Here is a 25,403-nt window from a genome sequence, read left to right on the forward strand (position 1 = left end):
GTGCTACGAGCGATAGCATCTCAAAAACAGCAGATGTGCTATAAAACCACTGATTATTCTCATCAACTGAGAGGGACAGAAAAGTATCGATGGGCTGGAACTGCTGATGAGAACAATTGAGTTAGTTCTTGGGAATGAGTTCCACTGCCAGGGAAATGAATGCTGCAGGACAAAAGTCACACATCCCAATGGACAGAGACCATCCAGGGGCCTGCAGAAGGGTCCCTGCTGCACCAGGAGTTGGACAGCTCGGGTGGCAAGAGCCAAGGATGGTGGCAGAGCCTCCTGAGACACACTGAGCATCCCCTGTGCCCAGGGGAGCCCTGCAGGGAGCTCAGGGACCAGGGAATGCAGAGCTCAGGGAGAGCTGGAGCTGTCTGTGCTCCCCTGTCACACCAGCTTGGGGCTGGGGGACAACCTCCATGTCTCCTGTGGTGGTGCTTCTGCAGGTTGCCCACCTGCTAGAGGGGTAATGCACCTCTAGGATTCAAGTTTTGTCCTAAATTTTGCTTTTTCTGGCTCTGAAGAGTCATCAATACCCCAGCATTAAGGAAACCTTGTGAATCACCGCTGCTGAAAATCACCACTGTGGGAAAAAGCTGTGGATGAGGGCTCTAAGCTGAGGTTGTGCTGGAATGGGCATGGACTGGGGAAGAGGAGAAACATTCCCTGTTCTGTTCATGAAACCAAAACCAGCTGAAACCCCAGCACAGCCCTGAAAAACAGAGCAGGGAACAAACCCACACCACCTGTAAAATGCCCTGGGCATCATGTGGGATCAAACTGGAGGTGCTGTGGGGTTTGCCTTGGCTTTGTCCATGCCCTGAGGATGGGGAGGGGGGTTCTTGGCTTTGTCCGTGCCCTGAGGATGGGGAGGGGGATTCTTTTCCTGTGCCAGCATTGGGGGTGAAGCTCTCTGGTCCAAACCAGCATCCCCTGGCTCCGTGGTGGGTGACACAGCTCTGTAAGGGGGTAATGTGGGTATAAAGGGGGTGACCCCACTCTGCTAGGGGTGGTTGGGCTATAGAGGGGGTGACCCGGCTCTGTAGGGGGGTGGTTCGGGTCCAGAGCAGGATGCCCCCTGTCTCTTTGGGGCTAACCCAGGTCTGGGATGAGTCCCCCATCTCCCAGCGCCGCTCTGCCCCTCCTGCATACCCAGAGCATCCCTGCATGCCGGGGCTGGGACCCTGCGGCCGCATCGCGGGATGGGAGGGGAGAACGGCCCCGCACCCTGGGCTGGGAATGGGGAGCAGCCCCGCATCCCAGAATGGGAATGGGGAGCATCCCCGCATCCTGAGATGGGAATGGGGAACATCCCCGTACCCTGGGATGGGAATGGGGAGCATCCCCGCATCCTGGGATGGGAATGGGGAGCATCCTGGGATGCGAATGGGGAACATCCCCGTACCCTGGGATGGGAATGGGGAGCATCCCCGCATCCTGGGATGGGAATGAGGAACAGCCCCGCATCCTGGGATGGGAGGGGGGAGCATCCCCGCATCGCGGGCTGGGAATGGGGAGCATCCCCGCATCCTGAGATGGGAATGGGGAGCATCCTGGGATGGGAATGGGGAGCATCCCCGCAGCCCGGGCCGGGGCGGGGGGCGGCGGGCGCGGCGCTGCCCGTGCGGGGCCGCTGCGGGGCTCGGCGGGCGCCGCTCGGTTCGGCCCCGCTCCCGGGCCGTCATTGGCGGCCCCGCGGCGCTGGGAGCGGGGCGGGGAGGCGGGAGCGGCCCCCGCAGAGCCGCCGGCCCGGCCATGTGCCGACAGGGGTGGCTGCTGCCGGCTGCCTGCTCCGCTGCCGCCCGCCTCCTCCTCAGCCTCCTTCCTGCCGCTTATTTTTAATATATTATTTTTTTATCGTTATTTTATTTTTAAGATTTTTTTAATTTTTTTTTTTTTAGAAACGTTTATTTTAGTATTGGTGCTCTCCGAGCCGGAGACTTCGGGAGACGCGGTCCTCACCTGAGCGAGCCGGCCCCATTCATTCCCCCGTGTGAAGGTAAGCGGAGCGGGAGAAGGCACCGGCGCGGGGGCTCCGCGGGACCCCCCCGGCTCTGCCGGGCTCTGCCGGGCCCCTTCTCCCCGCATCTCCCAGCGCTGGGGTCTCTCGCGGTGTTTTTTCCCTGTTTGCTTCGCTCCCGCCCCCGCCGCCCGCTTGCCGGTGCATCTGAAACTGCCTGGGATGGATGGATGGCTGCTCCGGGGAACCGGCAGCGAGCCCCGCAGCCCGGGCATGCCTGCGGGGTGGGCAGCGGGCACAGGATAACTCCGCAGCCCGGGCATGCCTGGGAGCAGGGCAGCGGGCACAGGATAGCCCCGCAGCATCGCACAGGATAGCCCCGCAGCCCGGGGATGCCTGCAGGGAGGGCAGCGGGCGCAGGATAGCCCCGCTGCCGGGAGAGGGCTGGGATGGGATCTGGAGGGGGAGACGGTGAGGAGACACATGGAGAATCGCACGGCATCCGCTGCCCCACAGCCTGGGAATGGGGCAGGACCCGCCAGCTCAGACCTGCCTGGAAAATCCTGGGGTGCTCCAGGCTCGGCTTTCGCTCATCCTACAGCTCCAAAGCCTGAGGGATGTCATAAAAGCACCTTTCAGGGATGAGTGGGAAAGCTGCCCCCATGCCATGGCTCTCCTGGGTGTGCAGGTCGTGTCCTTCTCGGCCCCAGGGACATCTCGGTCCCCTTTGCACTCTCAGGGTGGGGCTGGAACCGGCCTCTCTTCATTGGCTGGACATCCCACCTGGAGCCATGTGATTCACTTTGTTTCCATCTCATGTGCTGGCCCCAATGGACACCAGAATCCCCCTCTCCACCCCAAGGAGTTTGTAGGACACCCCGGTGCTGGGCTGGGTAGGAAATCATCCCATCAGCTCACATTCAGTGATGGAGAGGGATCCAGAGCAGCATGAGAGGAAGGTGATGGCACTGTCACCTGTGGGTTGTTTTTTGTCACTCTGCATCCAGCAGCCATCAAGGTCTGTGCTCTCAGAGCCACATGGATGCTGCTCAGCACATTAAAGGTAGCCTGAGGGCTCAGGGGGGCTGTGGGAGGGAGAGAGAGATCCCCCAAGGGAAGATGGCTTTTCATTTCCCCATATCGACCGCTTTCAGACAGGATTATTTATATTTGACATAACAGATCACCAAACTTGGGAGGTAGTGGGGGTGTGCTCATACTCATTAAGGTAGACAGTTCCCTGGCAGAATAAATTCAAGGTAAGAGAAGACAGCACTTTGAGGTTCAACAGATTGTCTTCCAGCCTGAAACGAGCAGCGGAATCAGCATAAAACCTAGAAGGGAAAACTCTGCACTTGAGTCTGTCGTGATGTATGGCTGTCATTTTTGGGAACCTGGCGGGTTATCCCGATTTTTAGAGTGCAGATGGTGCTCCTGGGTGACTTCATTTGAGCAAAAGTACCCAGTAGGATGGGATTTTTAGTCATCACATCTTGTCTTCGCTGAGGAAGCATCTAAATTACAGCGCTGTGAGGGAAAGCAGTTGACATGAATTGTGCATGAAGTGAGTGCCTCAACTATCCCACACCTGTGCTGAGGCTCCTGCCCCACTGCAATGGCTGGTGAAAACCTGGAGGTTGTTTGCAGTCTCTGTGGTTGATTTTCTTCTTGCCTGAAATGAGCAGAAAGGTGCTTTAGGGGCTGTCAGTTGGTGAAAAGAGATTTTAAACACCTTAAAGATTGTGCAGCTGTAATTAGAAGTGTAACCTCCTTCCCTCTGCATGTCAGGATTTCTGTGCAGAGTGATGACAGGACCTCTTAAGGAATGGTGCTGGTGTTGAGGAGAGATAAAGAACTTCAACAAAATCCCCTGCAAAGCTGCTGATGTTGATTTATCACCCCGCAGTACGCTGGTTCTAGTTCAGAAAGGATGTGGGGATTTGAGGGGAAGGAAAGAAGGAAACAGAAACAGCATTTGTTCCTGTCTGGTTTATTGCCAGTGGGCACAGGTGACAAACACTGAAATACCTGTGCCTACCTGGGCACAAGGAGTGGCAGAACATCAGCACTGCTGTGGCTCCTGGCTGTGTCCTTGCTGTGCTCCAGCAGAGCCTGGCAGAGGGTCTGGCTGTCACATCTCCTCACCCTTTTCCACTGAATCTCTGGCAGTCCCTAAACCCTCGTGGAGGTGACACCAGAGTCAAGCCTGAACCCTTTTCTCTCTGAGCTCAGCAGTGGGTAAGGGACAGACTCACTGCCCGTGGTTTATTGACCCAAACCTTTCTAAATATTTCCCACTCTGACCCTACAGCCATTCCTCAGCACTCCTTTAGGGTCTTTAAAAGTTTTGCTGGGTGCCAGATTCAGAGAGATAAAGGTGCTCAGTTCCTTCAGGCATTTATGTGCAGCCCAGAGAGCTTTGCTGCATGCTCACAGCCTGGCACAGTCTGTGCCACTGACCTCTGGGATGGCAGGATGTGTCCTCAGTGGGGCAAGGAGGGGTTTTGCAGCTGGCCAAGCTCCAAGGGATTTGCCTGACTCAGGCTTTTCCCTCTGGCAGCGCAGAGCTGGTGGAAGCAGCAGGGATGGCTGGTCCCTTGTCACTCGGGCTGCTCCCGTACCTGGCTGTGGTGTTGTCATGGATATGGAGAAGGACATGGCCAGGAAAGAGGTGCTGCATGCTGGCAGGGCTCCTGCACCACGGCTGGTGATGCAGCTTGTGACATTGAAGAGGTGCAGGGAAGGATGGAGCAGAGGTGGCAGCTGTTGAGGTTGAACTTGAAGCTCATTCCCTGTCTAAATGCATTTTCTCCCAGGTCATTGTGTGTTATTTCCTTCTCTCCTTGTGATCTCTTCTGGTAGGATTGGTTCCCCCTTGGCCTGGGCAAACAGCCTTTATCCCAGCAGTGCAGATGGGCAGAGGGTGACAGATAGGTGGGTGATGGACTCTGACCCTCCCAACCTTTCAGCCACATTCACTCACAGCCAGCACCAGCCCAGACAGGGCTGGGACCTCAGGAACCTGCCAGAGCAGCCCTGGGCAGAGGGCAGCTGGAAAGGTTGGGGAACCAAATTAAAGGTCAGAATCATATTTGGAAATATCCCTGGACCTCTTTGTCCCTGGAAAGGTTAATAACAGCCCTGACCCATTGACAGCAGTTCAGGGCAGCAGCAGGAGGAGCAGGCTCCATGGAGATGTGATTCTCAGAGGCATCACTGAGGGGGACAGGACTGGATTTAGGCCAGGACCAGCACAATGATGATTTTACCCCATCCTATGTGTCCAAGAGTACAGATTTCCCTCTGGAGAAATCTCAGCAGGGACAATGTTGGGTGCAGCACGTCCCTTGGCAGGATGAGGAGTGCAGACAGGACACAAGCAGGGGCTGCTGAGTTCTGTCACCCTCTCACTTCACACAGAGTTTCCTCCTGCTCATTGAACAGCTCAGAGCTGGCATTCAACTCATTTAACTCCACTCCCAACAACGGCACAAGAGGAGCTGAGGCATCACCAGGACAGCTCAGCCCCTGCTCACCAACCAGTGCTTCTCCCCATCTCCTCCAGCAGGACAAAAGCCACCTGCAGCCCCAGGCATGGATGTTGTGAATGTGCTGAGCTTTTCTGGACACCAACACTGATATTTTCCCGAGCTGGAAGCAGGAAAACACGTGCCATGGTCCACCTGCCCATGAGCTGGAGGAGGAGGGGATGCAGCTCCTCCACGGGGCTGAGTGCAAGGTACACACGGCTCTGCTGCCCTGGGAAATAACTCTCTGCTCCACAGCTTTTATCAAGGAGATGGAAACTTGTCATATTCTTTTTGCAACCATATCTGACATTATCCAAGCAATTTGCCTTTGGTGTGTTTCCAGAAATAGTTAGGCCTACGGTAGGCAGGGGTGACATCTGGATGCATTACTGTTGAGTTCAGGAACATTCAGTAAACAAGACAGGATCTATTGTTTAAAGGTTATTTCAAAAAGCTCCCAGCGACTTATCTGCCTGTGCAGTGGGGAAAGCTTTAATGGCACTGTGGTAATTGCCTTTTCTGAGGGATGCTTTAGAAGGAACTTCCCAAAAACCCAAAAGTGAGGCTCAGCCTGTCCCAGCCAGGTGAGGGACCTGATCCAAGCTGAAAATTGTGAGGGTGGGAAATGAAGGAAGAGCAGGCTGGGGGGCACAGATGGGGGATGCAGGGGAGCTTACCAGCACTTCAACAGCAAAAAAAGGTCTCAGATCAGCATAATAGGGCAGCAGGATCCACATCAGCAGGGAGGGCGAGAGCAAGAGCCCTCCCCGAGGCACTGAGGAGAAAACAAATGTCATTAGCCAGGGATAAAGCAGCTGCTCTGAGCACCTGAGCCGAGGGTAGGAGGCTCTGCAGGGAGAGGGGGCTGGGGGGGCACAGCAGGAGCCACCTGGAGCCCACCCCTCCATTCAGCCCTTCCCAGAGCGCTGAATTAATCCCTATTAAAAAAGGGAAAAGTGAATTCCTGGCAGGAGCCAGGGCACAGCTGTACTCCCTGCCCTGGCCCAGGTGACAGGGATGCTGCTCATGGGGAGGGAGGGATGAGCTGTGGCTCTGCTGGCACTCACACTGCAGGAGCCACTGCTGCCTGCTCTGCTCTACCCCAGGGCAGGCAGAATTCCTGCTCACTGATGATTTCCTGCCCCTCAAAGAGGAAATCATGTCGTGGGCTCACATATCTTTCTATTTCTCCCCAATATCTTCAGTGTTTTGTTCTGAGGGGCAGTGGGGTGAGTGAGTTCCATCAGTGGAGCCCTGGGGCTGGGCAGAGGGCTCTGCCTGCAGCAGGACCATGCTGAACCTCTGGCTCCAGCCCTCCTGTGCCTCACCTGCTGCTGCTGTGAGCCTCTGTCAGTGCTGCGGGGTCTCAGTGCTGGGGGAACCCTTGGGAGCTGCTCAGATCCCACACACCCATCCCATCCCATCCCATCCCATCCCATCCCATCCCATCCCATCCCATCCCATCCCATCCCATCCCATCCCATCCCATCCCATCCCATCCCTCCCTTTTCCCCTCTGTTCACCCACTGCTGCTCCAGCCCTGCCCTCCTGCTCCTCAGCCCCATCCTCTTCTTCCTCCCTTTCTGAGATAACAATCACAAAATCCTTAGGTGGTGAGACAACAATGGAAAACTGGCTTTGGTGAAAAAACACAGTTTTTTGAATTGCTGCTGAAGTCCAGCTTAGGCTCTGTCAAGGCTGAGCTGGCTGGCCTCTCCTGGGGAGGGGATAAAGGAGATGATCTTGCTCAGCAGGGGACAGAGCCCTGGGCACCACCAGCTTTAGGTCTGGCTCTGAGGCTTTGCTCTAGGTACGAGTTCATCTGAGCTGCACAAGCTCATAAGCTCATTACATTGGGGGAGTTGCTGAGCAGGCCAGGCAGCTGGGATTTCCTTCCTTTCCTTCCATCTCAGCAGGAAAACTCCTATGGGGTTGCATTTTTGCATTTTTTCCCCGTGCAGAGCTGGTCCCTGGACCACGATTGACCTCTGGTAGCAGCACTGCCTTGTCCCCACAGAGCTGGCACCAGGCAAAGCCCGCTCCTCTCTTTACTCACAGAATATTTGGGATTAAAGGGGGAAATCCATCACTATAAACGCCAGAAAAGAGAGAAACCCCCAGATTGCTGGCTGAAGTGGCTGCTTTGAAATCCCCTGGGGATCTCCTCATCCCTATGATGGATTCCTCATCTCCCAACCTCTCCCCAGCTGGGTTCACTTCAGCTGAACGGCATCAAAATGCCTGGAGGCTCAAAGATCCACCGACTGGCGCTGATCCCAGCAGAGAGAGGTGGACTTTGATGTAAAAGATGCCACAGAGGCTCTGTTGGGGCTGGAATTTGCTGCGATGCTGCGGGAGCGTGCCGGGAGCGGGGGGGATTTCGCAGGGAAGCGTCAGACGAGTCCTCGGAGCGGCTGCAAAAATCGCAGTTCAGCTGAAGCATCACTGCCAGGCACGGCTTCCTGCGAGAAAAATCACGTACCTACAGAGAGCTCTGCTCGTTTCTCTTCCAAATATTCCACCTTCGCTTCTCTCTGGGCTGTTTGGGTGTTTCTGCCGGGGAGATGCTGTGGTATTTCCGAGGTGACCGGCAGGGACAGCGCGATCCCGGCACACGGTTCATGTTTGGAACCCGTGTCTGCCTCTGGTGCAGGCAGAGGATGCTGCTCGGGCTCTGCCGTGCCATTTCCAGCTGCATTCTCTGCTCTCCCTGCCTGTTCCTGCGGTTTGCCTCTGCATCCCCTGCTCCCCCTGCCTGAATTTGGTGTTTGCATCTGGATTCCCTGCTCTCCCTGAATTTTTAGATCCATCCTGGATCTCCCCACCTGAGCTTTAGCAAGCCATTAACTCTCTCCTTTACCTGCATTTCGGGTTTGCATCTGCATCCCCTGCTCTCCCTGAATTTGGGTTTAGATGCATCATGGATCTTCCTGCCTGAGCTTTGGCAAACCATTGACTCTCTCCTTTACCTGCATTTGAGCTTTGCATCTGCATTCCCTGCTCTCCCTACTTGAATTTGAGGTTTCCATCTGGATTCCCTGCTCTTCCTGCCTGCATTTAGGTTTAGATCCATCTGGATCTTCCTGTCTGAGCTTTGGCAAACCATTAACTCTCCCTTTACCTGCATTTGAGGTTTACATATGGATTCCCTGCTCTCCCTGCCTGCATTTGGAGTTTGCATCTGGATTCCCTACTCGAATTTGGGTTAGATCCATCCTGGATCTTCCTGCCTGAGCTTTGGCAAACCATTAACTCTCTCCTTTACCTGCTTTTGGGGTTTGCATCTGCATTCCCTGCTCTCCCTGCCTGCATCTGGGGTCTGCATCTGGGTTTCCATCTGGATTCCCTGCTCTCCCTATCTGAATTTAGGGTTTGCATCTGGATTCTCTGCACTCCCTCCCTGAATCTGGGTTTAGATCCAGCATGGATCTTCCTGCCTGAGGTCTGGCAAACCATTCACTCTCTCCTTTACCTGCATTTGTGGTTTGCATCTGGATTCCCTGCTCTGCCTGCCTGAATTTGGGTTTAGATTCATCCTTTAGAACTGAGCTTTGGCAAACCATTAACTCTCTCCTTTACCTGCATTTGAGGTTTACATATGGATTCCCTGCTCTCCCTGCCTGCATCTGGGGTTTGCATCTGGATTCCCTGCTCTCTCTGAATTTGGGTTTAGATCCAGCATGGATCTTCCTGCCCGAGCTTTGGCAAGCCATTAACTCTCTCCTTTACCTGCTGCCTGCCTTCCCTCCCTGCTGGACAGTTCCTGCATCACCCCTGTGGGCAGGGATGCTCCTCCTGCCACTCTCCTCTTAAGACAACATGGAGTGACAGAGGAAAACTGAGTTTTCCTCTAAACAGGAGGCATTTTGTGGCAAAAGGAATTACAGCTCGGTTTGGAGGGGTCCCAGCTGCGGGAGGGTGGCTGAGGAGATGCTGCTGGGGATGTGTGCCCATCTTCTCCCCAGTGCAAGCAGGGATTTGCAGGGATGCAGGCTCTCCTGTGGAGGGGAAGGAGGTGTCTTGGCCTGATTGGTGTTGCCTGCTGGAGAGCTAAGCCCTGGGAAGATTAGCAGTGGGATCTGGGGGAAAATAGCTCTGCTGAGAGAGTGGGAGTGGAGCTGGGAGGGGAAGGATAATGAGCGCTGATTTGCGTTTGTTGTTAGGAAAATTTAGTGGGTTTATTGTTATGTTACACAAAGGAGCAACTGGGGTAATAATTCCAACTTATGGCTGTCCCATGGGCTTCTTGTGTGGCTTTCTCCTTGTGCAAACAGTGACAGGCACCAAGCTGCCACTGCCTGTGCCAGCAGAGCAGAGCCAGCCCCACTTCCACATAAAAATGGATAAAAATGCTTGAAAGGTGTTTCTCAAAGCCCTCCAGGTGATGTCTCCCATCCAGCTCCAACCAAAAACCATTTTCTGAGTGACTGTGCCAGGGTTAAGGTCCACCCAGAGCTGGGAATGTGCTCCTGGCTGGGGGCTGGACTTGGTGACCTTTAAAGGTCCCAAACCCAAACCAGTCTGTGATTCCCAGGGCAGCTCAGATCTCCAGAACTGGCATCACTGAGGTTTCAGGTCTCTCCTCTTTGCAGGGCAGACCTGGTAGGCACCAGGGTGCCCAGAGCAGCTGTGGAAGGGCCCAAGGCCAGGCTGGACAGGGCTTGGAGCAACCTGAGATGGTGGAAGGTGTCCCAGCCCATGGCAGGGGATGGACTAAAAGGGGCTTTAAAATCCCTCCCAACCCAGACCAGTCTGAGATTCTGTGATCCCCTGGCCCAGCCCCCTGAGATAAAGACAAGCACAATGAATATTAGACAGTTCCAGATGATTTTTTTTTTTTTCTGATTTGCAACACTTCAGCTTTGCTGTTTTCTCGAGAGTTATTCCTGATTCTCACAGAAGCTCGTGGGAGCAGATTCAGCCCACAGAAAGTGGAGTTTTCTTAGTTGCACCTATTTTCCCTTGTGTTTCTGGCACCACATTTTTGTTTATGTTGTATTTTCGAAGAAGACAATGCAGGTTACAGAAAACACAAAACAGTGGCACCAGTTTCTGAGAACACAAGCATGATCTTACCTGATTTCTAGGTACCATTATAAATAAAATATACTGTTGAATGTTCAGATTGGCAGGCAAAGGTTTATGCTGTAAAACACTGTCTGACTTGATGGGTAGTAAATATAAAGTGTGAAGATTGCTGGGCTGTGGCAGAACTGTTGACTGCAGAGGATTAGAGCTACTCAGCCCCAGGGATGCATAAAACTGACACATGCTGCTGCTGGAGCTTTGCTCCAAAAGAGAAGGCTCCCAAAAATTAATACAGGTGTTCCAGGACCTGAAATGAAAAGGGTTTTGTTTGATTGGGCTGTTAACATCACCTTGTAACCCAAATATCAGGCTTGTGTGATTTCATGGTAATCCAAATTAAACCAGCCAGAAGCAGCAGTGATGCATCCTGGGCTCCCAGCAGAAATTCCTGGGCTCCCAGCAGAAATTCCAGGGCTCCCACACTCTCCATTCTCTGCTCTGTCAAGCTCAGGAGCAGTGGCAGCCAGTCTGGAAGGTGTTTTTTACCCAGGCCATCAGCAGTGAATGTATTCCCGATTCCCAGAGGAGATTTCTGGTCTGTTGGACTTTCCAAAGGGGCATCTCAGGGGTTCTACTGTGCCAAGGGGCACTCCCAGGCACTGGGCAGGGAGGATGCTCACATTTTCACAGCTCTGGGTTTGTCAGACTCAGACTTCAGCTCTCTGCCTGGTTCACATTGAGGCAGGGTGGTAATGAAGGGCTCCATTGTGGAGGTGGTGCCTGCAGAGCTTAGAAAATCAGTGAAGGTTTTGCTGATTTGGTTCTGGGCTCCCAGTCCATCCCAGTCCATCCCAGTCCATCCCAGCTCAGCTCAGAAAATCAGCAGCTTTGCTAATTTGGTGCTGGGCTCCTAAAACTGGCACATGCTGCTGCTGGAGTTTTGCTCAAAAAGAGAAGGATCCCAAAAATTAATACAGGTTTTCCAGGACCTGAAATGAAGAAGGTTTTGCTTGATTGGGCTGCTAACAGCACCTTGTAACCCACTTCCCAGTGAGTCCCAACAACTCAGGCCAAGAGATCTCCCAGTGCAAAGGAGGAAAGCTGGAATTCATCAATTTGGAGGTGCTGGCTGAGCCTCCATTGCTTCCCAGGATGGATTAAACCATTCCTGTGGGCTCATCCCTGGGGGATTCAGGGCCCTCCCAGGGCTCTGTGGGTGCCTCAGGGTGGGATTCAGAGCCCTGCTCTGAGGCTTGGCTTGCTCAGAGAAGATCCCTGGCATTTTCTGCTCCTTTGAGGTGCTGCCAGTCAGCCAAGCAGGGCAGGGAGGAGCTGCAGGATGTGCCAGCATCCCCAGGAGCAGGAGGCAGGGCTGTCAGCAGCTCAGAGCTCACCTGGGCACTCTGTGTGAGTGTTTGCCATCCCCATGGCCCAGCAGCCCTGTCTGAGCCATGAAACCTCGTTCTTGAGGCATTTCCTGGGAGATGGGACAGCAGGAATGCTGGAGTGAGCCTCGGTGTCAGACAGCAGCTCCCAGAGAGCTCTTGGAGCTCCTGGTGTTCTGGTGAGGAGCTTCCAAAATCGAGGTGGAAAAGAATCCTTTCAAAATCCAGGTGGAAAAAAATCCTTTCAAAATCCAGATGGATGGAGCAATTCTGGAGAGTCACTCCATTCAGAAGAACAAATTCTGAGCAGAATCTTCTGCTCCCATCCATCCTTCTCCTTCAGCTGCCTCAGTTTCCCACATTTGGGTGCTGTGGCAGCATTTCTCTGGCTGGGCACAGCAAGGGGGTGGCAGATGAGGATCAGCAGCCTCTGCCTCACTCTCAGGGCCTCTCCAGCACCAAGAGTCATTTCAAAGGCAGGGCTGGTGTCATCCCCGTGCTGACAAGAGGCAAGAAGATCCCTCACATGTGTTCTGCTTTTGGAAAGATGCTGTCCCTGGGAGCTGTCAATATCTCCAACATTTGATCCTGGCAGTTCCCAGCCCGCGTGGGCTTGAGCAGAGCAAATTTTGTGAAGGTTTTTCTCTGTTTCTTTATTCTTCTAATGAGGGTTTTCAGCTGAGCTGTGAGAGTTCCTTTATGTTTTCAACTCTTTCACTTATGGTTTTGTTGTTGTAGAGTTGTCATTTTGGTGGGGTTTTTTTCCCTCTGAGTTAAATCTTTCCCTCTCTCATCTCCCAGGAAAAGCTGTAACAAAATTAAGGTGAGGAAAAAAGGGAAAATTTACTGGAACTGGTTCATGGTAAGTTGCCAAGAATCTGAAAATTACCCTCTCAGACGGTCTGTATTAATTCCCTGATGCAGCAATGATAAATCCTTATTAAAGAGGATAACATAAGGAGATTTTTCTGCCTATAGAAAAACTCCAGGGTGCAAACAATGAGGAAGCCCATCTCCCTCTTGCCCATGATCCCTGGAAGTGTCCAAGGGGAGGTTGGACAGGGGCTTGGAGCAACCTGGGATAGGGAAAGGTGTTCCCCCAATGGGAGGGGGTGGAATGAGATGAAATTTTAGGTCCCTCCAACCCAAACCAGTCTGTGATTCTGTGATCACTTTGTATGCACGTGTGGCAGTGCTGGCACCAGCCCTGAGGAGGTGAGGTTATATTGATGAAAGGACATGGAGGGGAAGCCAGGCAAGCCCCCTGTCCCAGGTGCTGTGGGCAGAGCCTCTGCCCTGGCAGAGACCCCAAACCTCTGCACTCCCCTGCTTGCAGCAGCTCCCTGGGGGCAGCAGGCAGGCAGGGATTGAAATGCAGCAGGTTTTGCCCACTCCTCACCAGGTTCCTCTCACTCACCCTGTGATAATTGAGGGGCTCCTTCCCTCCCTCCCCAGGTGCAGCTCATGCCCAGCACCAGGGCAGGAAACGTGTGCCAAACTCCAATCCTTACCATTTATTTGTTATTTCCAAGATCCCTGAGCTCCCCCTCTCTTCTCCTCTCCTTTATTCATGCACCACGCTGCCTTGCTGGGCTGGAGTGGGAAAAAACCACTCTGCTTGTGCCTCATTACAGGGCTTGAGCCAGAGCCTCCACCAGAGCCATGGAAAGCTGTAGCTATGGAAACTCCCAACCCTTTTTCCTGGTGGTTTTTGTGTGTGTGTGTCTCTTTGGAGATCCCAGGCAGGGCTGGCTGCAGCAGCCAGGGAGTCCCCTGGTGTCACACCAGGAGCTGCGAGCACAGAGCCAGTTCGGTGTCCCCAGGGCAGAGGAGGGGGACTGAGCAGGAAAAAGGGGGTTCTATGGAAAGCCAGAGCCCAGAACAGCTCAGGGGTGCCTGTGGAGATGTCACCAGCTGCCACAGAGCCACCCATAGCTGGCAGGGGTGGGCAGGGACACAGGGGTGCTGTCTGAGCAGAGATGGGATGAGCACAGCCCTGGGGGATGCAGGTGGGAATTTGGGATCTCTGAGCCACCTCCAGCACCCAGGAGGACCCATCTGCTGTGATGAGCCTGGGAATTTGTGAGTAGCAGTCTCACAACAGAGAGCCAAGTGCCCTCTGCTCATAGAATAGGACAGAGGGTGTCCCTGAAGCTCCCAGGTTGCTGCATTTTATTTTAAAATATCTCCCTGGTTGCCAGCCTGGATCTGTGGCTCCTGAGCAAAGGCAAGCAGGATGTGCAGCTCACAAAGACTTTAATCTGCTGAGGATCTCCCCATCCTGGGGAGATGTGCTCCCAGCCCCTGGAAGTGCAGAGCTGCTGGATTTAGTGCTGACTGGCAGTGCCCATGGTGCCCTCGCCCTCACTGATCCATGGCTCAGCACAGCTGGGGATCGATGGCTCCTTCAGCTCTTGGCACATCTGTGGGGTCAGCAGGTCAGGAGTGGGGCTCACCCTTCCCAAACACTGCTGGGGGCTGCCTGCAGCATGGATCTGCTCCCAGCCCACTGCTCACCCCGGGCCTGGCCAGGTGGAAGTCACCTTATCTGGAAATGGGCTGGAATTTGATGGATTTCAGGCAATTTGGCTTCAAAGGCAGAGCTGTGATTTATCAGACAACTTCCTGTCTGAAAAATTGGGTGTTGGAGTAGCAGCACTTTCCCTGGCAGGCATGGCACTGCCAGAGCCAGAGAGCCAGAGCTCCTGGGGTGAACCAGAGCTCCTGGGATAAGCCAGAGGTGCTGGGATGAGCCAGAGCTGTGTCCCAGCTGTGCAGGGAGGCTGAAGCTGCAGCTGGGGCAGTGTGGCCAAGCAGGGCTCTGTGTGACTTTGGACCTGAAGCAGCAGCTAAAAAGTGCAAACACGAGCTCTGAAGCATTCAGGGCTTCCATTAGCACAGCTGGATGCCTCAGCCTGTGATTTCCCATAGGGATGCTTCTCCATGCAGAGGCTGTGGCATGTGCAGAGCCACAAATCCCAGGGGCTAAAGCAGCCACAGGGAGAGTTTCTGCTTCTGCTGCTCTGTGTGGCCATCAGAGGGTACCAGGACCTTGCTGTCCCTCTGTGCAGTGTCCCTGGCTTGTAAATCCTTGTTCCTAGGGTCATTTTGGATGGCAGTGCTGCTCCCATCCCATCCCATCCCATCCCATCCCATCCCATCCCATCCCATCCCATCCCATCCCATCCCATCCCATCCCAGTGCTGATGCCCCCAGGAGCAAGAGGCAGCTCCAGCTCCCAGCCAGGGCTGTCACCAGCTCAGAGCTCACCTGGGCACTGTGTGTGAGTGTTTGCCATCCCCATGGCCCAGCAGCCCTGTCTGAGCTATGAAACCTCATTCTCGAGGCATTTCCTGGGAGATGGAGCAGCAGGAATGCTGGAGTGAGCCGTTGGTGTCAGAGAGCCTGGAGATGGGGTTTCCCCATGGGGATCTCTCCCCCAATTTGAGAGGTCCCAGGGAAATGCTCCATGGCCTCTACCTTTATTTGAATAAAGTAAAAGGACTCCTCTGTCTCCTTTTTGGACATAAATTTGTGGATGAATTTTCCCAACACTCTCGATGTCACCAGCGCCCCTGTGGATGCTTTCAGGATGTGGCCATTCATTTTCACAGAGGGGCAGAGCAGGGTGGGCACTCCATCAGTGCAGAAATGTCCACAGCACCTTCCCCAGTCCCTTTGGAGTGAGGACAGCAGCACCTTCAGCAGGGGACATTGCCAAGGGCAGCATCCAGGTGATTCAGCGATTCCCCCAGCACAGCCTCTATCCACGGAGCATCTGCAGTCATTGAAATTCCTGCCTGCCGTTGTGCTTAGTAAGCCTTCACGGCACTTTGATGAGCTGTGCAAATATTGTTTCTGTGAGGCTGATTTGCTTGTGCTCAGAGCCATTAGTGCCTCATTAGTGCCGAGCACATCCACACTGCCGGGATGGGCAACCCCTGCATCCAAGGAAACCTTCTGAAGAGTGCAGGAAACACAGACTGAGAGCTCATCTCTGCTGTAAAAACAGAGAGGATCCCTGTGTGAGAGCATCCCTGACTCTGCCATGAACTTCTGCTTTTTGAACTTCAGGAAACCCCACAGTTGGAGTGGCTCTTGCTGTAGGATGGATCTCTGGATCAACCTGAGCCTCCTCTGCTGGGTTTTGTTGTCTGTGAGCTGCTGTGGCACAGGTTGTGTCCCACCCTTTAAAGGTCACTTTAACCCAAAATTCAGTTCTGTGACAGGGACACCTGCAGAGATGCATATACAGAATGTCCTTGGTATTTGGAAAAAGCTTATACAGCAAGGAGTTGTTGGGCTGACATGTGATGTTGAACAAAACACTTTTCATTATAAAATCCAGGGGGTTAATTATCTCTAATATGGTTTTTATAAGTGGTTATATTGAATTATAACAGGAGCAGGCAGAAGGAGCAGCTCAGTGTGACCCATTCCCCACCTCAGCCCTGCTCTGGGAGCACTGGGGGAGATTTTCTGGCTGCAAAGGGCTGGGCTGAGAATGGGCAGAGATGAGAGGAACAGTGCCTGATCCTTCCAGCCCTCTGGAGAATTTATTGTGTGTTCTGGTTGATGCAGACATGGGGGACACATCCCTAAATCACCCAGTGCCCACCTGGGTGATCCTGCTGTCCCTCCAGCCTTGGTTTGCAGTGCCAGGGCACTCAAACCCTTCCTGAGCAGGGTTTGTCCTGCCCTCAGCCATCCCCAGGTGTCCCCTGAGTCCTGCCCAAGTCTGGGGGTGGCTGGGATCCTGTTCTGCAGAGCTGAGCACTATTCCAGCAAGGTCCTGCCTGATAAATAATTGATCAGGGGAGAATTTCCCTTTCCAAAGTGTGGGTTCTGCTCTGGACATCAATGGCAGCTGAAACATCCCAGCTGCAGGAGGGCTGGGGGACTCTCACAGGGGTCAGGGCTGTGGGTTACCCCTGTGACAGTGACCTCTGTAGCTGGCTTTAAGTCTCCAAGGCCACCAGAAGGGGCCAGGTGGATGTGGAGTGTTCTGTGGAGTGTTCTGTTCTCTGTTGTGTTTGCAGTTAAAAGCCCATGACAGTGTTACAGGCATCTCCCAGCTGGTGGAGCCCTTTCTGATGTGCCACAGGCTCACAGAATTCCTCTAATTCCAGATATCATCAATGGTGGGACCTTTCAGGGTGGGAAAAGCCCCTCCTGAGTGCAGGAATGCTCTGCCAAGGGCAGTGTCTGAGCAGAGATGGGATGAGCACAGTCCTGGGGGATGCAGGGGGGAATTTGGGATCTCTGCTGGGAACTCTGAGCCATCCCCAGCACTCAGGAGGACCCATCTGCTGTGGATCAGCCTGGGAATTTGTGAGCAGCACTCTCCCAACAGGGCACAGCAGAGAGCCAAGTGCCCTCTGCTCATAAAATATTCACAAACCCCTTGGAGTGCCTGGAGATGGGACTTCCCATGGGGACAGCCCTGCTGGGCAAGCAGGGAATGGTGACACGTGTCTCCTTGTGTTGGGGAGTGCCCAGGTGGCCTTGTCAAAGCCAGGGGTCTGCAGTGACCCAGCCTGGCTGTGTGAATCCCTGCAGGAACATCAGCCCCAGGCCAGGAATGGTGTCCCCAAACCAGGAACTGTGTCCCCAGAGCAGGAATGGTGTCCCCAGGCCAGGAATGCTGCCCCAGGCCAGGAATGGTGTCCTAGGCCAGGAATGGTGTCCCCAGGCCAGGAATGCTGTCCCCAGAGCAGGAATTGTGTCCCCAGGCCAGGAATGGTGTCCCCAGGCCAGGAATGGTGTCCCCAGGCCAGGAATGGTGTCCCCAGAGCAGGAATTGTGTCCCCAGGCCAGGAATGGTGTCCCCAGAGCAGGAATGCTGTCCTAGGCCAGGAATGGTGTCCCCAGGCCAGGAATGGTGTCCCCAGGCCAGGAATGCTGCCCTCAGGAGGGGACAGGGAGCGCACAGGACTGGTGCAGGCCCTCTGGTTGAAGTGTTTTTCATCTGGAAAGCCACGTTCAGTTCCTGCCTGTGTTTCTGGCAGCTGCCCTGCCCTCTGGCTCTGCTGATGCAAAGGCTCTTGCTGGCACCTTGCCTGGCTGTTCCCAGAGCCCAGCTCTCATTCATTGACTGGGTAGGATTACAGGAACTGGGGAAATGCACGAGGAAGGCTGGATTTGCCACCAAACTGGTGCTGGCTCGTGGTTTATTTGCTGCTTTCCCCCCTCCCAGGCTGGTGGCAGCTCCTTCACACCGATGCTCTCTGGTGTTTGCCTTTGTGGCACTTACAGAGCTCCAGGGTGGCAACAGAGGAGTGTAAACCAGGTTTATCCTGAATTTACAGCATCAAGGGCTCAGATCCAGCCTGCTCTGCCCTGGACAGTTTATTGCAGTGGGATTTTTTGTTCTAATAAATCATCCTGAATGTTGTCTGCACCCAGCTCTGGGACAGAAAGCAGCAAGGCCCAGTGGCATCTGGGGCAGCAAGCATTGCTCACATTTCTCCCTGGCATCATATTGAGCTCTTTTTCTTCCTTCTGAGGCAGGGCCTGACCAGCAGTGTCAGTGTCAGGATCCGTGGCAGGTGGATGAGCTGGGAATTGGCTGCATTGCCCAACCATTGCAGCACACAGGCTCAGGCTCATCTGCCCCCACACAGCTGCTCAACACCCACTTTCCACACAGAAATTAAATCTCCCCGACCCCATCACCGCCCCATTGAGGTCCTTGCCCTGGATCTTTGCCAGTGAGCTGCCTGGATGAGGGTCAGCCTGGGGGCTGTGCTGGGCTCAGTCCCCCCTCAGAGGCCCTTCCCTGGTGCTGGAGGACACCCAGGCCCTCGGTGCACAAACAGCTTGTCCAAGCCCAGAGCAGAGCCAGGGATGTGCTCGTGCACAGCAGAGCCAGGACAGGCAGGGTGGTGTCACTCCAGGACACGGTGCTGGCCTCCCCTGCTCCCTGCCGAGGCTGGGATGGCTGTTTTCCCTTTTTTTGTTCCTTTCCTTTCTCCATGGCTGTTTTCTCTCTCTCTTGGCTGTTTGGAAGCACAAGGCAGAGCTGAGCCCAGCTCCCCTGCACAATCTGTGACCCATGGGCAGGGTCTCACACTGAGGTTTGAGCTGAATGTCTCTGGGAGGAGTTTCTGTGTTTGTCCCTGTGTGTTCTGTGTGTTCATCAAGGTGGGGGCTCAGTTCTCTGGAGCAGGGGGTGTTTCTGCCTGCTGGGCACTGGGCAGGATCAATCCTGCCAGCACTCCTGTCTGTGCTGCCAGCTGGCATTTTGTGCCCAGTCTGGCTGTTTTGTCTGAATCTCCAGCTCCTGGAGACAGGTGAATGAGGGCAATTCCCAAATTTCAAAGCTGTGCTGCCTCTGGCTCCCAGGGCTGCTGGGGGATGCAGTGGCAGTGCAGAGGGGACAAGCTTTGGGATCCAGCTCTTTGCATGTAAAACACAATCTCCTTGTGCAGGCACAGCTTCAGTAGCACCAGCATTCCCTTTCTTTAACCACTTGCCATGGCAGCACTTCCAGCTGGTGCAAAACTCTTTGGAGTGACTTTGTCACCCTGCAGATGGGACTTGGGGTGGGATGGGACATCTGAAAGCCTCATTTATTTAATTGTCCAGTAGATTATTCTTAATCCCTACAAGTTGGCTTAACTGGGTGCTCAGAGGAACCTGGGAGCAGTTTCCTTTTCCATCCCCAGGTCTCCTTCACCCCCAGGCCAGTCCACACAAGCCCCTGGACCTGGAGCTCAGCTTTCCAGAGCCAGGTATTTGCTGGAGCCTTGGTTTGGGCTGAGCTCAGCCCCCCCCAGCTGCTCGGAAGCCTTCCTCCCACGCAGCCCTCCCCAGAGGCAGCGCAGAGCCAGGCACAGCTGTGAGCAGCCTCTCCCCACACTGGGCACCCCTGGTGGTCCTGGGGCCGTGTTCAAGGTGCTGGGGAGGTGGAAAGAGGATGATTTCTCACCCCAACCCTTCCTCTCCCATTCAGTGTTGATCAGGAGGAGCTTCCCCCAGCCTGGGTTGGGCAGCTCCTCCTGGCAGTGCCCAAGGGGAGGCAGGAATCACAGAATCAATCACAGACTCACAGAATCACAGAAACACAGAATCACAGAATCAGAGAATCACAGAATCACAGAGTCACAGAATCACAGACTCACAGAATCAGAATCACAGAGTCACAGATCACAGATCACAGAATCACAGAATAATGAGGTTGGAAGAGACCTCTAAGATCATCCAGTCCAACCTGTGCCCTAACACCTCAACCAGACTATACACCAAGTGCCATGGCCAGTCTTATTTTTAAACACATCAGAGGGTGAGGCAGATCCAGCCCTTTGTGAAGCACTCGACCTCAAAATCCACATCCTCAGCTGCGGCAGGGATGTGCAAATCAGGCAGGTAGCACAGGGCTGTGTCTAAAACCAAACAGCTCCTGCAGGACCTGCACCTTCACAATCTGGGAACTGTGAATTTGTTTTTCCTGCAGCAAAGGGCTGCTGGGCTGGGGGCAAGCAGCCTGTGTGGGGTAACAGCCCCCTGCAGCCCCTTCTTGCTGTCTGCCAGGGATGGATGATGATCTGGGGCTGAGTTTGGATGGGTTCAGGCATCCTTGAGAGCTGGAGGGCTCCTAAAGCTGAGGGAAGGATCAGAGCTCTCCTGGGACTGAGTCTCCCTGCCTGGGCTCCTGCATACCTTCTCCAAGACCACAGCAGAGCTGCAAAGCACTTCCTTTTACCAGGATATTTATTGCTAAATATATGAATCTGGGAGCCTGTGGAGCGTGAAATTAGGAACAAATGTAAAAAGGAGGTCTAGACAGGAATTGTTCAGCTTATGGGCCTCCACATGCTCTGCTTTCCTCCCCCTTTGCATGCTGGAGGGTTTAAAGCTTCCAGGTATGCAGCTTTAATCAGAGAAGTATGTTTGGGGAGGGGAAAAGGCAGAAATGCAAATGGTCCAGCTCGGGAGGGAGCAGTGGCTGCGATGCCACGTCTGGCTGGGCTCGGCTGGACAGGAACCAGGGAAATCGGCTCCTGCAGCCCTGGCTTGTGCCCCGGGGCTTTAATTAATGGGTGGAAGAGCCAGAGAGCCCTCCCTGGCAGAGCTCTGCCTGCCATCTCCCATCTCGGGCCAGCAGGGAGATGCTGATGCTCTGTGATGGATGCAGCTCCCATCCTCCAGGTCCTGCAGGGTTGAGTGGCCACCCCAGAGCCAGGTTCCTGTCCCAGCCCTGCTACCCCTGCCCTTGGCTCCAGGGGATTGCAAATGGGAGCAGCAAAGGGCCCAGGGATGGGCATTTCCAGCTGGCATCTGGCCCAGCCAGGCGCCTCCATCCCTCTTCAAACAGCAACCAGTTTCTAAATCACTGATGCATCATTTGCAAACCCTTCCCGTGGCTGTGCTGCTCACCCTGAGCCTCCTCAGAGCGTTTTCCCCGAGGAATGAGGGCAGGATTTAGCCCTGCTCTTGCCCCATGGCCATGGGGTGTGAGAGGGGTGTGAATTCCCTTCCCTCCTCCCGAGCTGCTCAGCAGCACCATAAAAACGTGATGCTGCTTTATCCATTCAGCACTCACCCAACTTTAGCAGGACATTAAGTGCCTGAAAATATGGCCCAGCTTTGTTTGCTTTGGAAGCAGGTTAAATCCCTGACAGATACAGTTGCTTTTCCTCGGGTGCTGAAGTAATTTGGGGCTGGGGTGGCTGGTTTTTGGTTTAACCTGATAGCACGAGCTGGGAGCCAGCTTTGTTAAAGCACTTGGAGAGTAGGTGGTCAGGGTAGGATTTCTCCCTTAATTTATGTCTCTCCTGCTGTTCCTAACCCCAACTAAAATGTTGCTGGAGCTTTATTTGTGCCAGTTTTAGTGCCACTGTCTCGTGGCTGCTGGCAGGTGTGAGCAGGCTGGTACCCTGTCTGCCCAGCATCCTTCCTGGGGCAAAATCTGTGTCTGATCCTGCAGGGCTTGTGCTGTGCATGGTACACAACATCTGGAGAGCCCAGGGACAAGGACAGGGACCTTCTGCTGCTCCCTGTGCTGTCCCAGCTCCCAAGGGGTGTTCCAGGGAGAGAAGAGTGCTGGTGGTACCCCAAAATGATGCTGAGCCACAGCATCTCTGTGATGTCCACTGACAGCTCACCTGAGGCTGTCAGCATCATCCTGGGGTGTCCCCAGAGCCCCCCAAGACTGTGGCTTGGCTGTGGTGAAGTGGAGGAGCCTGGTGCCTCAGACAGGTCCTGCTCTCAGGGAGGGCAGCACCCCACTCCCTGCAGTCATTAAAGGCTCGCTTAGCAACTGAGGTTATTCCAAATTCAAATACCACATTGTTTTCATGGGGAAAATGGATTAGAGGCTCAGAGAAAAATGAGTGCAGATCAGAAATCCTTATGGCAAGGCTCCTTCTCCCTTCACTGGAGCTTTCTGCCACCAGGTAGGAGCTGGGAGAGTGCCCTTGGTGCCTGGTGTTATTTCCCTTGGCTTTCCTTCCTGATGTGACCCCTGAGCTGCTTCTCACTCAGCATGAAATATTTTTAACCCTTACAAGGTGGCATTTCTGGGGATTCCTTGGTGACTTCCCATGGGTGCCCACTGGATCCTGATTGTGCCCTTCAGAGCCCTCCTGCTTTTTAACCCACTTCAAAGTGGGGTAAGCAGAGAGTTTGGGGTTCTGCAGCCCAGCCCCTTATCTGTATACCCAATTTTGCAGGCTGTTAATGGAGAAGAGGGCGGATGACAGCCGGGACCGTGGTCATCACAGGTGGAATTTTAGCGACTGTCATTTTACTCTGTATCATCGCCGTCCTCTGCTACTGTAGGCTCCAGGTAAGGCTTGGGGGTGCCTGAGCGGGGAGGGCTGATGGCCTGGCAGCTTTGGGGGTGCCAGCTGAGCCCCTCCCGTTTCAGTACTACTGCTGCAAGAAGGATGAATCCGAGGAGGACGAGGAGGAGCCCGACTTCGCCGTGCACTCGCACATCCCTCCGCTGCACTGCAACCGCAACGTAGTGCTGACCAACGGCCCCTCGCTCTACTCCTCATCCCCCTTCGCCAAAAAACCAGCCCAGAGCCGGCCCAGCTGCCCCAGCTGCACTCCCTACGAGCCCCCAACCTCCTTCCTCCAAGAACCCCCCACCTCCTTCCTCCAGGAGCCCCCTACATCCTTCCTCCAAGAGCCCCCAACCTCCTTCCTCCAAGAAACCCCAACCTCCTTCCTCCAAGAACCCACCACATCTTTCCTCCAAGAGCCCACCACATCTTTCCTCCAGGAGCCCCCCAGCTCCTTCCTGCAGGAGCCCCCCACCTTCTTCCTGCAGGAGCCCCCCGAGGATCTGCACAACGGGGGGGACAGGGTGAGCTACAAGACGGTGAGCCAGGAGGATCTGGCGCTGCCCGTGTCCAACCTGCAGGCGCTCAACCCCAACCGGCTCTCGGCCATGCGGGAGGCGTTCTCCCGCAGCCGCAGCATCAGCACCGATGTCTGAGGTGCCACCCGCCCACCCAGCCCTGAGGGCTTTGGACAGCAGCGGGGAGGACTGGTTGGAGTCCGTGGAGGAGTTTTGAATAGGGAAAAAACCAAACAAAACAAAAAAATATGAAGTGAAAAAAAAAGTGAATGTATTTCGGGCTGGCGGTATAAAGGGGTAGCAGAGCAAACTCAGGTGAGGAGTGTGGGGGTGCAGCTGGAATGAGAGGTTTCCCAGCTCTGCAGAGTTTGCTATTTTCTTTTATAAAGAGGATTTTGATATTGAGCATCCTTTTCTATGGAGGAGCTGCCCCTCCTCACCGTTTGGCCAGGGGTGATGAGGAAATGATGGGGCTCATGGGTGGCTGAAAACGGCTGAAAACGTGCTGCGGGTCAGCAGCAGCTGCTGGCATGACCTGGGGACCCCAGGATACACTCAGCCACCCCAAAATGTCACTGCCCACCCTTCTGCCAGCCTGTGCTGTGCTGCTCCCTGCTGCAGCCATGGGGATGGCTGTGCGTGTGAGGCCTGCACCGTCCCCAGCCCATCCCACTGCCCCAGCCAGGCACTAATCCCGGGTGCCAGGCACTAATCCCAGGTGCCAGGCACAATCCCCTCAGGCTCAGGATGGTGTCTGGGCCTGTCCCTGGAGCCCCCCAGAGTGGCCTCATGGACCCCCTGAAGGAGTTGGGCTGGGGATGTAAAACCTCTGCATTATTCAGTGATGGAAATGACCCACAGCACACCTTGGGATGGAGGAATATCCCTGGGGATAATCAACATCCCTGCTCCAAGTGACGCCACACACAACTTCGGGCTGAGGGCTCCATGGCACAGGGGTCACCGTGTGTGTGCCCATCCCTTGCACGCACATTTTTACACATTTATTTGTTTGGGAGAGGTTTTTTAAACAAAGATTTTAAAAAAGACATTTTCCTCCCATCCAAGACAGTGTCAAAGCACTTTTAAATTTAATCAAAACCTCTAATTTGCATTTTGCATTGAGCCATTTGCCATGGCTGGGCAGCCTGGCTGTGGCACCAGCTCTGTCCCATCTGGATGCAGCAGGGACAGTCTGGGGGAGCAGCAGGCTCAGAGCTGGTCCCTCTGCACCAAATGTGCTGCAAGGGAGCCCTTGGGCTTACTCAGAGATTTAGGAGAGGAATTGCAGCTCTGAGGGGCCTCCTGCTCTGGTTTCTCCTGGCTGTCTCCATTCCTCCCCTCCACGTGACAGAACTCCCTGTTTCTCCTGGACTGGGCATTATTCAGGTTAAAAGCATCACCTGGGGATGGCTGGCGAGGATGGACTGGCTGCACAGAGACTCAGATGGCCTCAGGGCTGTGCTCCAGGGAAATTTTCCTTTTTAAAGATGTTCTGGGAAGAAGCAGCCATGGCTGCAGCCCTCGGGGCTCATGGACACTTTGCAGCCTGGCTGGGTATTTTACTTCAAACCACTGAGGGCTTTTAATTCCACAGGAAACCTTTTGAAGTACAAGTCAGTCTTTGCAAATGAATATCTTTGACTTTCTTGGGGGAGGGTTCTGTTTGGGGTGGGGAGGGCTGGGGTTGGTTTCCTACGTGTTTAATATTCCGGGCTCGGTCCCTGTGGCCCAGCACATCCCAGAGGGATGCAGCCACTCAGGCCATGCCCCCATGTACAGTTCTCACTGGGGTTTGTTCCCATGCCTTGAGCCCTTCTCTTCCTGTTTTTTGTGATTTCTCCTACCAGCCTTCCTTTCCTCCTTTTCTTCCTTGTTTCTTTCCCTTGTAGCTTGGAAATTCAGCAAATGGTTGGCTTTCACTAACCCTCACCTGGTGATCTGTTGTACAGGACTTTGGGAATCTCAGATTTTGGGGAGGGAAAAAGTCAAAAAAGAAAAAAAAATAAAAAGAAATAAATCACTTTGACATGGGTTTTGAGGTTTGTTGTTTGTTTTCTTTTTTTTTTGTCGCTGCATCTGCAAATTTGGGGTGATGTTTGGAAAGGGCTGAGGAGCTCCCTGCTGCTGAGAGAGGGTTACAGCAGCACTTGGGGGTGCACACAGAAATTTGGGGGGATGCTAAAGAG

At 54.2% G+C, this 25,403-nt stretch overlaps 1 protein-coding gene across 1 annotated transcript; it reads left to right on the forward strand.

Moving 5' to 3' along the window:
• The first annotated feature begins 1,737 nt into the window (after window positions 1-1,737).
• Window positions 1,738-25,248, forward strand: FAM163B (family with sequence similarity 163 member B). The gene is made up of 3 exons (XM_064727985.1): window positions 1,738-2,002; window positions 22,580-22,695; window positions 22,777-25,248. The coding sequence occupies exons 2-3, from the start codon at window positions 22,603-22,605 to the stop codon at window positions 23,350-23,352; spliced, it is 669 nt and encodes a 222-aa protein (XP_064584055.1). The 5' UTR covers window positions 1,738-2,002; window positions 22,580-22,602; the 3' UTR covers window positions 23,353-25,248.
• The last annotated feature ends 155 nt before the right edge of the window (window positions 25,249-25,403 follow it).

Source organism: Zonotrichia leucophrys, chromosome 17 (genome assembly GCF_028769735.1).
Source record: "Zonotrichia leucophrys gambelii isolate GWCS_2022_RI chromosome 17, RI_Zleu_2.0, whole genome shotgun sequence".
In the NCBI taxonomy this organism is placed as follows: Eukaryota; Metazoa; Chordata; class Aves; order Passeriformes; family Passerellidae; genus Zonotrichia; species Zonotrichia leucophrys.

Excerpts from the sequence above, each read along its gene's own strand:
- FAM163B (XM_064727985.1), top strand. The coding sequence starts at position 22,603 with ATGACAGCCGGGACCGTGGTCATCACAGGTGGAATTTTAGCGACTGTC. Across the intron at positions 22,696-22,776 it reads TCTGCTACTGTAGGCTCCAG|TACTACTGCTGCAAGAAGGA; the intron begins GTAAGGCTTGGG and ends CTCCCGTTTCAG.